At 39.5% G+C, this 16,538-nt stretch overlaps 1 protein-coding gene across 2 annotated transcripts in view; it reads left to right on the top strand.

Moving 5' to 3' along the window:
• The window catches only part of btbd11b (BTB (POZ) domain containing 11b), a 67,315-nt gene that overhangs the window by 35,205 nt on the left and 15,572 nt on the right, over positions 1-16,538 (top strand). For both annotated transcript variants that reach the window (XM_030732497.1, XM_030732496.1), the window contains exons 2-3: positions 5,252-5,410; positions 15,698-15,902. In XM_030732497.1, the coding sequence (XP_030588357.1) occupies positions 5,252-5,410; positions 15,698-15,902 (364 nt within the window). The remainder of the gene's footprint in view (positions 1-5,251; positions 5,411-15,697; positions 15,903-16,538) is intronic.

The following is a 16,538-nucleotide window of genomic DNA, read 5'->3' on the forward strand; positions in this document are numbered from 1 at the left end:
GGTGACATGTAACCTCAATCAGGAGAATCTAATCTAAGCAAGAGTGAATCCTGCTAACAACTGAGGCAGAAACACCACGAAGGGCAAGGTGAAAAAAGAAGGAGCTAACTGTGTCCTTGAAGGTGTGAGACAGTGACTATCAACTCAAAGAGGCACCTTTGTATTTCTAACAGACCCATGGCCTCTGTGTGGAGGAGGGGTGTCAATAAGGGATCAATATAGTATCACATTCATTTTTACATTCTTTATATGAAGAGGACCAGGATTCTTATCATCTGCAAACAAAAATAAACCTAAACTCACAGTTGGAACACCTTTCCTTTGGCATTTTGTTCGTAATTGTGTAAGAACACATCAGGAGGCTTGTGTGTTTCTTTCAGAACAACGCATGATGCAAACTTGGGAGCTTTTTCAGTTCTTCAAGAGGATCTTCAACAGACTGTATCTTGAACGTGGCTGCAGAGCAAGAGGAACTATTCAGTCTGGATTTAGCTGAACACACTGTTCCACCAGCACATCACATCCCATGAAATGTCTGGGATTAAGACTTTTTAATTACTGATAATTATGTGTGTGTGCATGCACTCAAGCGTTGTATACAACATAACTTGTTATTAACTTGTTTGCGGTTCCTCACTGTAAAGGAGCATTTACGTGTGTGTGTGTGTGTGTGTGTGCGTGCGCGCGTGTGGTTCTCTCTGCCATTTTCCTAATTTTACCAGACATTTGGATGGGTACATGTATTTTTTCACAAAACTCCTTCACACCCATGTGGTGAGCACAGGTCTAAAACACTGAAAGCTTGTGGCTACCTCAGACCATATTGTGGTTACCTGAGAACCCAAGCCAAAACCATACCTCTGGAGATTTACAGTCTACCCAGGCATACCTGGTCTCTAATAAGTAGGCTAGTTTTATATTTACATCATTCTTTCTATATGGTTACATTAAGCAGCCATCAAGAGTAAGAAAGGAATTTTAACACATTTCACCACTCTGTTTCCTGCTTTCCGTCATGCTATGACTCCCTCTATGATCACTCGCTCAGTATACATATGGTGTCCATCTGGCCTGGCAGAACAGTCATGAAGCCTAGTGTGGGGCGGCACTACTGTGATCCATGTACAGTAACAACATGATTAACCCTTTATCGCCAGCAAGAGTGTATTTATGTCAGGCTGTTTCATTTATTTATTTTGATCGTTTCCTCTTCTAATTTCATTCTCTCACTCTAATTGCCACTCCCAGTTAAATAAGAGGTCAAATTAGATTTTTAGCACGTCTTGTATGTGTAAGTGTTGCTTAAAGTGCCTGTTTTCAAAAACAAAGCTCCACTCTGCCGTCGCTGTGTCTTATCTGCATGTGAAACCAGAAGCCAGTGTTCCTGCAGAGCTAAAGTATGTTTAGAGAAGTGCACTTCCCCGTGCGTCCCTCCAAAATAGATTTAAATGCAGGGTAGGAGCTACATAGCATTCCTGCCCCACTGCTCTAGTCAACTCTGAGAGTCAGCAGATCCAAACTACTACTACTACTACTACTACTGCTACTACTACTACTACTACTACTACTACTACTCAAATCAAAGAAAGCAACACTTCAAGCACAACTTACATGAAGGACATATTAAACAAATATGTAGGACTGCTTTCGTGCACTTGCACAATATCTCTAAAATTAGAAACATCCTTTCTCAAAGTGATGCTGAAAAACTAGTTCATGCATTTATTACTTCTGTGTTAGACTACTGTTATTCAGTACTATAAGGTTGTCCTAAAATCTCCCTGAAAAGCCATTATGTTTATCCAAAATGCTGCAGCAAGAGTACTGACAGAGACTTGAGAGAGATTATTTCTTCCATGTTGGCTTCTCTTTGGCTCCCTGTTAAATTCAGAATTGAATTGAAATTCCTTCTTCTCACATACAAGGTCTTCAATAATCAGGCCCCATCTTATCTTAAAGACAGGCAGAGCCATTGTATTAAAGATGCATTTTAACCCAGATCATGAAAGAATATGAATTCAACATTTACATTAAGTGAAAGCTTTCAGTTAAAGTGAACAATTGCACCAAGCAAGCCTGCAACATTGCTCATGGATCCAGAAGTTAGTATTGTGAAATCTAGAAAGAAAAACAACGATATTAGAGTCTGTGATTTTGCATTTGTGATCATTTTGACCACAAATGCAACACATTTCTTAAGTGACCAAACATCTGGAATACATATTTGATCATGCACTGGGTCCCATCTATGCAGCTGTCTATCTGAGGTGCTTTCAGTGACATCTTAATGGGAACTCCTGTACTTGTTACTTCTTCTTCAGTGACACTGTCTTGCCTGGAGGATCATCTAGCCTCATCTCTTCAGCAACACTGAATAGCTGCCATATGGCAAACACAACTGGCTCACTTAAAGAGAGGCAATAGGATATCTCACTATTATATAAACTAACATGGTTGCCAACTATTATTTCTTTATGATTATAAAACAGTAATCAACTTAAAATATTTTGTGAGGTACTTGAAAAACCTGAGAGCATTGCATTTCCCAGGAGAGTCAAAGTGTATTGACGGAGTGACATCTGGAGGAAGATACTGACACAAACATACACACACAGAGCAGCCGCACTGGCTGCCTGGCATGTAAGAGCTCCATCAGTTCCTGCCTGAGGTTAGACAGTGCCTTGCATTAGGAGGCAGAGAGCCAGTGAGTCACCTTGCCTCAGTCCATGCTAAGAGCAACCACCATCACTGTCAGCTGGTCCTGTTATTTCCCTGAACAAGGTTAAGGAGCGTGACAGCTGAGAGATCAAGCGTAATGGTTTTGTTTTGGGGGGGTTGCAGTAGATTTTTTTCAGTCCTATGTTTGTATACATAATAATGGGGGTCATTGTTTATTCACTTTCTGACAATATATTTCACAAACTAGTTAGCAACTTGCCACAAAGACAGATTTTGACAAACATTTGCTCAACTGTGATACTGTGATATACATGATGAAAATATTCTAAACAACAGAGTCAGAGTAACTCTGCTTGACAAACCATGTGATAATACCATTTCAGAATTTTGTGCTTTATGCTTACTAAAATATGGCTTCTAATGGTGCATATCTAATGATAAATATGTGTGATATATCCAGTAATAACAATAGGGTGTATTCCACCTCTTGTCCAGTGAGAGCTGGGATAGGCTCTAGCCCTGCTGTGATGGATGGAAATGTTCTGTGTCTTGCCATTAAACAATCTTATTTTTTTAGAGAAAAATAAATGAGTAGTGTAAGTGTATTATTAAGAGTGTAATTATCATATTTAATCTTTTAAAATATTTTTTTCAAATTTTCAGAATTTTCTACACGAGGCAATGTGTAGAAAATAAATCCAATCAAGGCAAGAAGACAAATGATTAAATACAGCCTACAGACTGTGATGGCAGGGACGGAGATAAAACTAATGAGGCTTTTAAAAAAAAATCCTTTTATGTTAATTATGAAAAAATATGGTATCTATATTGTAGCATTCTGCTGGATCACACCTGGACACCTTTAGTCTGGGCACATCAAAGGAAGTGGGTCACGAGTCTTGCAGAGACACCTGATGGGATTTGATTTTATTTGATGTATAATTATTTGAAAGGAAAGTAAAAGGCTGTAAGGTGCCAGGTTAGCCCCCCTGCTGGTTTAAATTGTTTAAAATGGATTTCCAGCAGTTTGCACAACCGCTTACTAAAGAAGGCACATTGTGAGCAATAAAAGTAATAAAGGAGGTGTTCTAACCAAATCCCTATAGACAAGTTCCTGATGCAGAAACACACAAAAAAGTTTATTTTCTTTGTAATTTGTCTTGCTGGCTCACATGGCGCTTTGGCTGAAAATGGAAGCGAGTTATGACACCTGACTCTGGTGCAGCAGATGGTGCCGTTTCCTGCTCTTTGTTTCAAGTCACGCAGGCCCGAGTTTTACCCGAGCAAAGATGTAGACAAGATGGTGCCAGAGTTGCTGCTCTCTAGACAGCTGGTCTCTAGGTTTATAGGCTAAATAACTGTGACTTATTAACTCTTTCCAGATGTTTTTGCACCACATTTTATTCCTTGTATAATGCATGGTGAATAGCAAACACAAATAATGTATGATTACAAGCATGTCTTTTAAATCCAGCATGTTTAAAAACTGCTGATAATTATGTCTTATTAAAATATCTCTAGGTGATGTTATAGTGCTACAGTTGATCTTAATATTTGCAACTGTAAGTGCGCAAAATAATTTAATAATTTAATTTCAGTACTCAGTAGCAATGTTTAGAGATGTTCAGAGGTCATATACTGAAAAAAAAAAGTTTTACAAAATATTATTCCATGAACAGTATGTTGATGAACAACCACCAGGTCATGCAGCCAGTGTGGGAAAAACCTATTGCAAATTATGAAAAAGATTCTTCCACAAGCAGAATAAAGAGTGCCATGGGTTACACGTACAGGCAACTTAGCAGCATATTCAAAGAGACCAGGCATTAAAACCAAAGCTAATTTTCCGTCAGTGATTAGAGGGCTAAGCAGAGAGTCGCAGGCTTTAGTCATTTCATAAGTTGACACCCTGTGAACACTGAGATTGGTGCAGCACAAAGCTGCAGAGGAATCAGAAACTGTCAGCAGAGTGAAATGGAGAATCTGCTTCATCATTCTCAGAGCGAGGAAGAGCTGTGAATAATGAAACCACATTTGAAATATTACACATTATTACCTTCGGGAGAAGTCTCGGACAGGTGTAGCTAGGAGGCATAAATCCTATGTTGTATTACCTCCATTGTTTTCACAACCAAACTCTCGTATGCTAATGTTCTGAACCTTTGTGTTCTTTCTAGTTATATGATAAGGGAAAATAATGAGATACTAATGACATTTTAGAATTTATGTGCCAGCTTTATTTCTTCAATAACATGAAGAAACAACTCGGTGTATTTGTTGTATTTATCAGGGGCAATGCACCAAACATGAAGTGTACCAAATATCCAATTGATAAGTGGTCCTTGCACAGGGTGGCACTAATAACAGGTTACAGAGATATAAGATATTGTGTGGTGGTAAATCAAACATGTTGACATTGAAAAAAACAGCCACAAAAAAAAAAAAAAAAACACCCAAAAAAAACTGTATCAGATACACAATTAATTAAACAATAAATTCTTTTGTTTACAGACTGCACACCTGTGCTGTACCATGACATAGTGTAATGCTCATCTGTTTCTCTTTCTCTCAGGTGTGCTCAGCCTACCTGAGGGTCTGACTCTTCACAGGGACCAGCAGCAGCAGCAGAGAGCAGGAAAGAGTGGAGAGGGAAACACCTACAGTCAGTCTGAACTACGCTCCATTGAACAGTGCTTATTGGCCACCAGAGTGGGCAGCCTCTCTGAACTGAGTGAGTCATATATGTATGTGTGCATGCATGCATGTGGCAAAGTGTTGGTGGAGAGGTGAGAAACTCTCATAAGCCCCCCTCCCCTCTAGATTCACTATTCATTTAAGCAAGACATTTAGCTAGTCAGCTGTCTCACTGGAGTTGTTTCTATCATATAAAATGTTAGTGTTCTTGTAATGCTTAATGAACACTCCTTTCTTTGGTTGTAACATATTTCACTGAGCTGTTGAAAAGAAAAGAAAAGACAATCAGGTAAAAAAAGTTTGACTTCAGCCTCCACCAACGCCTGGGGGATAAATTTGCAAGTGAGGTCTTATCATCCAGCTTCACTAACAGTGAACATTTTTCACAGCAGGCATTTTGACTTGTCGTAGCAGAAACCGTACTGATGGCTCTGTTCTATTCAAATATCCCAGTAAGCCATGCAAATGTGATCGTGAGCCAGCATGCCCAAAACTCAGAGTGAATTTGGTCTTTATTAATTAAATGACACTGGGGCAAAGCAGGGCAGCTACATACCAATGTCCTGTGGAAAGACTTGAAGAAAAGTGATGGCTTTTATAGCATCATATTAATTTCCAGCTGCAGCTGTAATTTTTGGATGTCTGCACTTTGCATATTCACATAGTTTTAGATACCTGTTTCATCTGACTGTGTGAGTGTGAGGCAGGATATTGCTTGAGAAGAGAGAAGAAAACCAGCACTTGAAAAACATGGTGTGTGTATTACGTTTTAATCATTGAGGCTTGAAAGCTTGCAGACATCTGGCATTTATCAAAAAAAAATAAAAAATAGCCAGACTCAATTTGCTACATTTAGTTATCCCTAACCTTTTAGCTAGCAGCACACTTGGTGTTGGAGATCTTGTCAAAAGGTGAAAGTTCGGCGCCTGGGTGGCTTGGTGGTGAAGCCGGCGACCACATGCACACGCCACGTTGCGGTGCGGGCGGCGCGGATTCGCGTCCCGGCCCGTCGCCACTTTGCCTGCGTGTCTTCCCCCGTATCTTTCCCCCATTTCCTGTCACTCTTCACTGTAGACAGAAGAGCCGCTGTGGCCAAAAATGCGCAAAAAAAAAAAAAAGGTGAAAGTTCCCAGTTTGATCATGGCATGATCAAATTCATTTCATGACATAAAAACCGAAAACCTGTATAGGCCAACTTTTACAATATTATAATCATTATCCATTGCTGATCACCATATAGTTTAAATTTCAATGTGTAGATCCAACCATTCTTTACTTATTTAGTAAGTAAAGAATATACAGTACGGTGCCAAAGTCTTATGCCACTCCACATTTTTATATGTTTTGCTTTCAAGGAGCCAGACTTTATTATAATTTTTTTAGGTGGTCTGAGCAGTAGTTTAAATGTACAAGACAGGCCAAAGATAATGCTTTTTGACAGGCATAAAATAGTATTATTGCACCAGCAGGGTGATTCCCAAAGGGCTATTAGCCAAAACTATAAGCCAAAAAGAAGTAGCAGACCTAAAAAAAAACAAACAAACAAAAAAAACTATTTACAGCACATAGAGAGTATCTGAAAAACATGTTCTTAAGAAATATGGAAAAAATCCAGCAAAGACCTGACACATTTGGCCCCTTCAGTTGAGCCATCTACTGTTTGCTGAGGCCTCATCACAAATGGTCTCAGTGGAAAGGTGGCTGTCAAGAAACCATTCTTAAGGAAGGGAAATAGGGCGAAAAGGCTCAAATTACCAAATTACACAAGAGCTGAACTGAAAATCAGTGGCAACAGGTCAAATGGAGTGATGAATTCAAATTTGAAATTTTTGGTTCAAATCATCAGTGAATATATACAGAGGAGGTCAGGAGAGAGGTACAACGGCGAGTGTCTACATCTGCAAGACACATAAACATTTTATAATAATAAAATAATATTTTGTAAAACTTGCCAATGCAGTGTGCCTGGATAGAAAAAAAAGCACAATGTAATACTATCAGTCATGGACTGGCCTCCCCAGAGCCCAAATGTCAACATCATTGAAGCAGTGTGGGATCATCTTGACAGAGAATAGAACAAAAGGCAGCCAACAAAGAAGAGCTTTGAATGTCCTTCAGGAAGCCTGGAGAACTATTCCTGAAGACTACTTAAAGAAATTATAAGAAGGCTTGTTGAGGTGCCACATTGACTGTCAAGCTTGTTAGAATTGTAAGAAATGAGGGGTAGTTTTTTTTTACACAGTACTGTATCTCAGTATTCATTTTTACTGAAGGTGTGCAGTTCTGGCCAATTGGAAAATCTTTGCATTCGAGCTGGACGGCATTAATAGGCAATGTGATAATCTGATGTCTGATAGCACAAATATTGTGCTGCTCTATCAGTAAATCACTGTATCATAATCTGACTAAATGAGTGCTTATTTAAATAAATGTGAACGTGTGGGAGTTACACTGTCAATGAGAGCAATTCTAATGAACCATAGCCATTCATTAAAATAAATTATTTTAGCTTAAAAGTTTGACAAATCCTCCAAAAGTTAATTGAATGCATGTCCACTCACAATGTACTCATTATTCAAAGAATAATAGGCGTCACAATGCTGTCTGCTTACATTTATACAGCATGAAGTCATTTACATAAGATTTAGGATAATAGATTTCTGCACCATTTGAGAAATGATGTACTGGTTGTGTTTTACATTCTTGTCTATGTTAGAGTACTCACAAAGGTCTAATATAAAGCCGTCTTGAGAGTTTTTGCCTTGTTTTCTGTTTTAAGGTGAAACTTTCTGACAAATGATAATAGCACTCGAACACATCTGCAGCAGGAAGCTGTGCTGCAAACCACTGAATACACAGTGTCGCGCATTCCCGTTTGATTTGATCAGATATAATTACAGAATCAAGATGCTCATTTTGAAATGCCGAACAGTTGTGTCTTCAGTTGCGTTCAGCTCTGCAAGAGAGAAAACACAGTAGTGTCACGAAGAATAACAGATGCATAAGCAGAGAAAACACAAATTGGGTCCTAATGTGCAAGACAAAAATTAAAGAAATCCCCAAGTCAAATAATGTGGGAAGGGTCTTCGGGTCTTTTTCTGTTGTTCTGGCATCGGTATGCTAAAAAAAAGACTGGGAAAATATTTTCTGTATATCCAGTGTAAACATTTATCATCACAATAAATAGTGAGCCAGTTCTCCTCACTGTATGCTTTTCTCAGCCCTGCAGGGCAGCTGTAGTGATGAGACACATCGCAAGTCCTCTGTCCGGCTTGTATTGATGAGGTCAAGCAAGGACTCGTTCTGTTGTGTTGACACTGCAAACACACTGTGAGACAACACAGCCGCTCATGTCTAATAGCACAGCTTAGTCCAGTGGTAATGTTATCAGCTCTGGAGAGCAATTCTGTAAATAACTAGAGGATTTGTAGCCAGTCGCTCAGTTCAAGCTGAAACAAAATGAACAACTGTGAAAAGCAGCAGTGATTGCACTGTCGGGCTGTCACATAGTGTATTTTTTGAAAGAGGCCAAGATATGAATGAAGGAGTACAAGATTAAAAGGTTAGGGGAAAAGAACAGCATGAGTTTCTGAAACAAATTTCCCAGAATAAAACACTGGAGCTTCCAGCACAGTGAAAATTTGCATCCAACAGGAAGAGTTTTTTTGCGCTGGCATTTAGACTCAATTTAAGAGGTTTCTCACTGATTTACCTCTTTGTATTTTCTCATCTCTTCTACCAAAAGGCCATATTAGCATATTTGAAATGATGGCTCCACAAATGCTGCAGTTATTAGGACTATGGGTGTGTCATCATCACTCAGTCATGCTGTCCTGCTTCAGACATTTTCCACATATCGCTGTAGCCCAGTATGTTACTAAATCTGAACGAGTCTTTTCATAGAAGCAGCAATGGACAGAGAATATGTATGCATAAAGATTCTCCATATATATGTAAACCTACTTCAGCACCACAAAGGGAAATAATGTCAGATGACAGTGAGCCTCCTGTGCAGGTTAAAATGTTTATCTCAGACCACATACACATAAATTTAAAAGGATTAATTTGACATATTGGGAACTATACATGAGCCAAGGTTATAGTGTCCTCTCGTATTTAAGCAAAATTAAGCTAACAATCAGCTGTCTGTTTGTTCATAGACTTATTTTTTCTCTGTGTCTTGCACTGTATGAAACATTACACTTACTCCCATAAATCAGTTTTAATAAAGACTGACTCAACCCTAAAGCTTCATGGTTCTCAAATTCTCCCAAAATGAATTCCTCATTTTTTTTTCAAAGAAGTCAGCCTGAATCTCTTGATTTTTCCTGTCTTTTTCTTGAACATTATTTGGAAATCATCCACGAGGCACATAATGAGACTGACAGCCTGACCTATCAACAAACTGCTGGAGTTGTCTCCAGAATGCTAACTAAAATGATGCTGTATAGAAAATATTGATCCAGTCACCATGTTTGTTTATTTCCACTGACAGCATCCCTCATCAAGCAAATACTGAGCCTTATCGGACCACACGGTGCAAAGTGCAAACGTCAGAAATCTACCAAACACAATTTGGACACTTCAGAGAAACAAAAGAGTCAGTGGAAACATGCCACTATAGAGTTCAGATGACCTCTAGTTTATTACCTACAGTTATATATAATACTAAAATAATAATGCCAGATGAAAGTCCCACAAAGGAAAGGCAGGCTGGCCTGCCTTTCCTTTCATCTATTCATCTCTGACTTTACATCTTTACTCGAAGTTGAGTGTGATGTTATTGTTTTTTTTTTTTTCCACCAAGAACTAACAGCAGGTGCTGCTAATCAGCCATTTATGTTTCCACTTTTTAAAGGTCTTTTTTTTTCTGTAGCTGTGAAAACATCTTGAGTTTTTTTTTTTTTCATTTAACTCCTTTGAGATTTTTGACCCATGTCAAAGAAAACAGCAGATTAATCGTTTTTTGTGTTTCGTGGCACAAAGTGATAACTGCAGCGGTTTGCTCTCTGGGAGTAATTCTGATTGAGCAGTTCGACAGTTGGAATTATGTCTTTACAGTTTGATACTGAATGAAATCAACTGAGCTTAAAAAGAATAAATGTGTGCCTGTCTGTAGTGTCTGTGTGATGATTCAGCTAAAGTGGGAGGATGTTGTCGTCATGTCGTCCGTCTGTCCATCCATCTGTCTTTCCATCTGTCTGTCCGGGCATTTGTCCGTGAAGGTTTACTTTTCCAGTCTGTAGACTTGAGAACCACAAGGAGTTGAGCCACTCTTCAAAGATATGCGACATGATATTCATATTCCTGGATATTTATTACCCTTTGTACATCTTGGCTGTAGTTATCTGAATTGGAGAATAAATAACATGGATGATTTCAGGCTGCTAATGCTATGATATTATATGCTAATAGTATGCAACATCTTTCTCATGCCTACTTGGCTTAGCCTAATCATGTGATGATATTGTGCTGTGTGATTGGCTATACCTACTTGACCATTATTGACTGAAATGGAGCAAGTAGGCTGGCTGAGCATTGTCTAACATGTTGGTCAGGGATGATTCATGGCCAAAGATAGTACAGACTATGACTCATCATTGAGCAATATTAAAGCCATACCTACTGCTCAGCAGTATTGCTCAAATGTAGCAATGTGGTTGCATTATGTTTTGTATATGGTTGTCTTAAGATTATAGTAATGTTAAACATAATGCACTGATATCAGCAGATTATGTAGAATGGGTCCATTTTGTAGTAACAGTCCTGTAGACACATGAGTATAATATGATGTGATAACCCTGTAAGTATGCATTATATCTGTCTTATTATTATAGATAATTTAACTAGAAAGACATTATGTAGTATACACCCGTGTACAAGAGTATAGTATTTACTTTCTCTAATTTGTTTATCATTGAAATTATTTGTTTGTTCTAGGATGAGTTACCAAAAAATGTTTATAGAAATGTTAACGATAACCAATCTCTTACAGCATGTTTAAAACCCATTTGATTTAATGAGTATTGTTAATACTCAAAATACTTTCTTTCTGGAATATGTATTATAGCTTTACTAACCAGGGGTGACTAAAAGTATTTGGATAAAAGTTTAGGGCACAGCCTCCAAATTAAAGCGTAATGGTTTGTCAGAAGGTAATAAGATGTATGCTGAAGGGTTTTCTATTATGAAATGGGGCTGTAATGTTATCCTGTCTTCTACATTTATTTTGTATTTTCATTAATTGTGGGAGGATATCCCCCATCGGTGATGGGTCCTCTTCTTAACGTTATGTGTCTATCACAAGTGCCTTAGTTTAGTCCCGTACACACGTTCACTACACTTGGGTATTTTCCACAAATGGTCTTTATTTCCCACACGTGCAAACATTCTTGTCTGTATTCCAGCAGGCGTCCACCTCAGCTCCACTCAGCGTCTCCTTCTCCAGCTACTGTGTAAAAAGACACACATACATAACCAATGTCAAACCGGGTAGCTGCGCACTGCCCATCCTCCGCTAAAGCCCTTCCCTGAACCCACTGCCCCACCTCTCCCCTGCAGCCATGCCCCAAACCACACCTGCCACCACAACGCTCTATATATGGATATACACTATACTGTCAAAAGGATTCACTCAGCAATTCAAATCACTGAATTTAGGTGTTCCAATCACTTCCATGCTCACAGGTGTATAAAACCAAGGCATGCAGACTGCTTCTACAAACATTTGTGAAAGAATGGGGTCGCTCTCAGGAGCTCAGAACCTGTGTGGTACCATATTAGGATGCCACCTGTGTGGGGTTAGTGGATGCTAAGATGTATAGTGCACTGAGGTTACGAGTCAATTGCTACAGACCTCCAAACTTCATGTGACCTTCAGATTAGCTCAAGAACAGTGTGTAGAGAGCATCATGGAATGGGTTTCCATGGCCAAATAGCTGCATCCAAGTCTTACATCACCACGTGCAATGCAAAGCATCAGATGCAGTTGTGTAAAGCCTGCTGCCACTGGACTCTAGAGCAGTGGAGATGTGTTCTCTGAAATGATGGATCACGCTTCTCCATCTGGCAATCTGATGGACGAGTCTGGGTTTGGTGGTTGCCAGGAGAACAGTACTTGTCTGACTGCAATGTGCCAAGTGTAAAGTTTGGTGGAGGGGGGATTATGGTGTGGGATTGTTTTTCAGGAATTGGGTTCAGCCCCTTGGTTCCAGTGAAAGGAACTCTTAATGCTTTAGCATACCAAGACATTTTGGACAATTTCATGCTCCCAACTTTGTGGGAACAGTTTGTTGATGGCCCCTTCCTGTTCCAACATGACTGCTCACCAGTGCACAAAGCACGTCCATAAAGACATGGATGAGCGAGTCTGGTTAGGAAAGAACTTGACCAGGGGTGGGCAACTCCAGGCCTCGAGGGCCAGTGTCCTGCATATTTTAGATGTGTTCCTGAGCCAACACAGATGAATCACATATAGAAGTCATTAGCAGGGCTCTGGAGAACTTGACTGCATACTGAGGAGGTAATTCAGCCATTTGATTCAGGTGTGTTGGATCAGGGACATATATAAAACCTGCAGGACACCGGCCCTTGAGGCCTGGAATTGCCCACCCCTGAACTTGACCGTTCAAAAATAGTTTTTGAATGGTCAAAAATTCACACAAAAACACTCCTAAAACTTGTGGAAAGCCTTGACAGAAGAGTTGAAGCTGTTATAGCTGCAAAGGGTGGGCCAACACCTTATTAAACACTATGGACTAAGAATGGGGTGTCACTCAAGTTCATATGCATGTGAAGACAGACAAGCGAGTACTTTTGGCAATATAGTGTAACATCAGAGCCACATTCCTCTGCATATATGCTTCTTTTTCTACTAAAAATTCCTCAAGTCCTACGAGCAGTTTGACTAAACAAACCTGTCTTGAATGAAAGAAGATAGTCCACAGATTACTGCAGGGATGCTATGTGCTGTGATGTTCGTTCAAAAGTAAAGTAGAGTTAAAGACTTCCTGAGTGAGTAAGAGTTACATTCACAACTCCACAAGCAGTTTGTGCCCTTCATGCTATCTGTTATGTGTGGCAGAGTGTGCCTGAAAGCTCTGGTTGTTTTGAAATTGGCAAAACTAATAGCAAGAAGTATAGCTTAGCATCTGGTTGAGTCAGTATGTCTGCAGGCGACTATTATAATCACGACATAGTGGCAAATAACCGAAACAGAACCTGTGATGACGTCAGCAGCTGCACAGTGCAGCAAGAACCTATTCATCAGTAGCCCAAGAAAAGCTGTATTAAAGGCTTCAATATAATCACTTCATCAGAAATGAGAGTTAATTTCTACATTTATCTCTCACTGTTGAACATTAAACTGTTTTCACGCTCTGCTGTAATGAGCAGTTTGCTTGTTATTTGGATTGTGCATTGCCAGTTACTGACCTTAAGCCAGCTCTCATAAAACACCTTGTAATTTAAAGCAGTGCTATTACACTCTGTAAACTGGCCATTTTGTGTGATTTTGCTATTCAAGGAGGATTATAAAGCTTTGAAAACATAGAGAGCATGACTTCACTGCTAAAAGGTAATCACTGAGATACCCGAGGTGCAGGGTCTGCTTTATGTCCTCCATCGCTCCTCTTCTTGTTGGCATAAACAATTAATCACCAAGGATGAGGTATTGATTAAAGGCTTGAATCTTATTATGAAAAAGGCTATTGACATTTTAGCATATTAAACTGCAGCACTTCTGAATGTCCTTCCAAAGAGAAATCTTACTGCTTTGTGTTGGTATACCGGGGTCGCTGAAAACAACAGGTTATAATCCTTTCTCTGCAGTTATTTCTGTGTACACCTGCTGCACTCTTTCAGTGATGGAAATAATCTACATTTTTAACCTTGCTAGCTTTCTCTGCCAGCAAAGGAAATCTCATAGAGCAGCAAAAATAAGACACAGAAACTGTCTGTTGCTGCTCCGTTTATCTGTATTCTCATTGGTACAATTAAGAGAAAGAATGAGTAAAAGATAGTGAGAGGAATGTCAAAGCTTAAGTTAAAAGTCTGGAAGAGGTGGTCACTCCTGCCATCATTTTTTCTGCTTATTGCATCACAACATGATTTCTCTATCAGCACAGCGCCGCTGTTCCCAAAGGACAGTTGACTGTTTTATTGCATGAATGCCACTCTCTCATTCAGGCATCCTTTTCACGCTCGCCTCTCACATTGTCAAGGCTAAATGGAATCTTGGCAAGCACCAAATAGTGCAATTTTGATGCCAAACAAACCCTTTTGTATATGGGAATCGCTGTTTGTTCCCTCTCTGTATTGTATAGTCACAAATACAATACAGTCCATTGGAAACAGGGAACCAAGTGTCATCGTGCTCTATTACTTGTGCCTTCAACACTATCAAATTGGCAAGGAAAATATGTCAAAGTGTTTCTTTTCTTTTTTTTTTAAGGGTGACCCTGCTTCAGATTTTCATTACATTTTCTCATCATCTCAGTGGGTCTAGACAGGAAGGGAGAAGCAACAGAAACCTGACAGCATTCAGTGAAGTGGGATTTGAGTCCATGCTGTAATAAAACGGGGTTGTTTGTCAAGTAAGCATTCAATAACTAAGCAACCACAGTCATAAGACATGGGCTTTCTGTTAAAGAAACTTCTAGGTCATCTCTTGATTTCTGATTAACTGAATTTGCTCTACAAAAAGGCCATCTGTCTTGTCCCTATGGTATAAAAAGCTGGCAGGAACATACTTTTCCAAGAACTATTTACTTTTTTCTAAACCATCCAGGAGAATGTTCAAATTTTTATTAGCAGAGTCCTCTCAAGTTTTGATTTTTGAAGCTCAACTGGATGACCTTAAAGTACTGAGAAATTATGCAGAGGAAATAGCTTGGAGTAGTTAATGTTTATCCATAAATATTCATTCTTCACCCATTGCAGTCCTGGGCACGCTTTTTATCCTGCTCTCATCCTGTGAGCTGCACATAGCTGGGATGAACCCTCTTTTTCCTGATTGCGGTGCATGGAAACTCTCAACTTCCCCTGACAGAGTGAGCTCCAAGGGTGCTGGGAAGAATAAAAATAATTCCCAGATGTCTTTTTAAAGGCCATGTGCTTAAAATATTTCTGTCTCATCTCTCTCATCTACTGAGTGAACCCGTGAATTCCTTTCTCACTGCCTATGTTACTTTTGTGTTTTCCTGTTTGGATTCTCTGTGTGTGTGTGTGTGTGTGTGTGTGTGTGTGTGTGTGTGTGTGTGTGTGTGTGTGTGTGTGTGTGTGTGTGTGTGTGTGTGTGTGTGTGTGTGTGTGTGTGTGTGTGTAGGTGACCTGGTGTCACGGGCCATGCACCACCTACAGCCACTCTATATGAAGAACCACAACAATGGGACACCAATGCACCAGAAAAGCGGCGTGATACACTGGGCACCTGAAGCGATCTACACACTGTGTTACTTCATGCACTGCCATCAGATAGAGTGGGAAAACCCCAACGTTGAACCCTCCAAGGTTACCTTACAAACAGAGAGGTGAGACTCAAACACACACATAAATGCATGTACAAGGAGCTGCACAATCCTCAACAACAGCATGGGGCAAACAATACTTACCAATGAAAGACAAAAGTCAGATTAGCAGAGTTTCACCGCATCTTTTTTGTCCACAAAAAAATTAGCTCATAGAGCCAGTGAACCAAAACAGTTAGCCTCCAGTCCTGGTTCACTTTGCTGCTCTTGTTGTATGTCATATGGCTTTCTTGTACTACTTTTAAAAAAGAAAGAAAAGAAATGTCCAAATTGGTCTTTACAGTGTAAAAACACAGCCTCTAGCTGTGGGAGTATTTACAAGCTAGAAAACAGATATTTACCTCAAGAGTTATAAAATGAGATGGACATAACCAAAGTGATGCCACCATTTTGAAGCCATATTGTTTATTTGATAAAGAAAAATGCTCCAAAAGGAGCCAACACCAAAACATGGTTGAGAATTCCTGCAGAGTGATGAATGAATGAATGATAATGCTTAAAGGTTATCAGCTTATTTTGAAGAAATTTGTGGGCTATAACAAACTATGGAACTGAGAGCACATCCTCCATCCAGACCTGTTAAGATGGACATCAGCAAGTGTACTTCACAGTATTAAGCCTTATTTGTCTAAAAAAATA

Source organism: Archocentrus centrarchus, chromosome 6 (genome assembly GCF_007364275.1).
Source record: "Archocentrus centrarchus isolate MPI-CPG fArcCen1 chromosome 6, fArcCen1, whole genome shotgun sequence".
Lineage (NCBI taxonomy): Eukaryota > Metazoa > Chordata > Actinopteri > Cichliformes > Cichlidae > Archocentrus > Archocentrus centrarchus.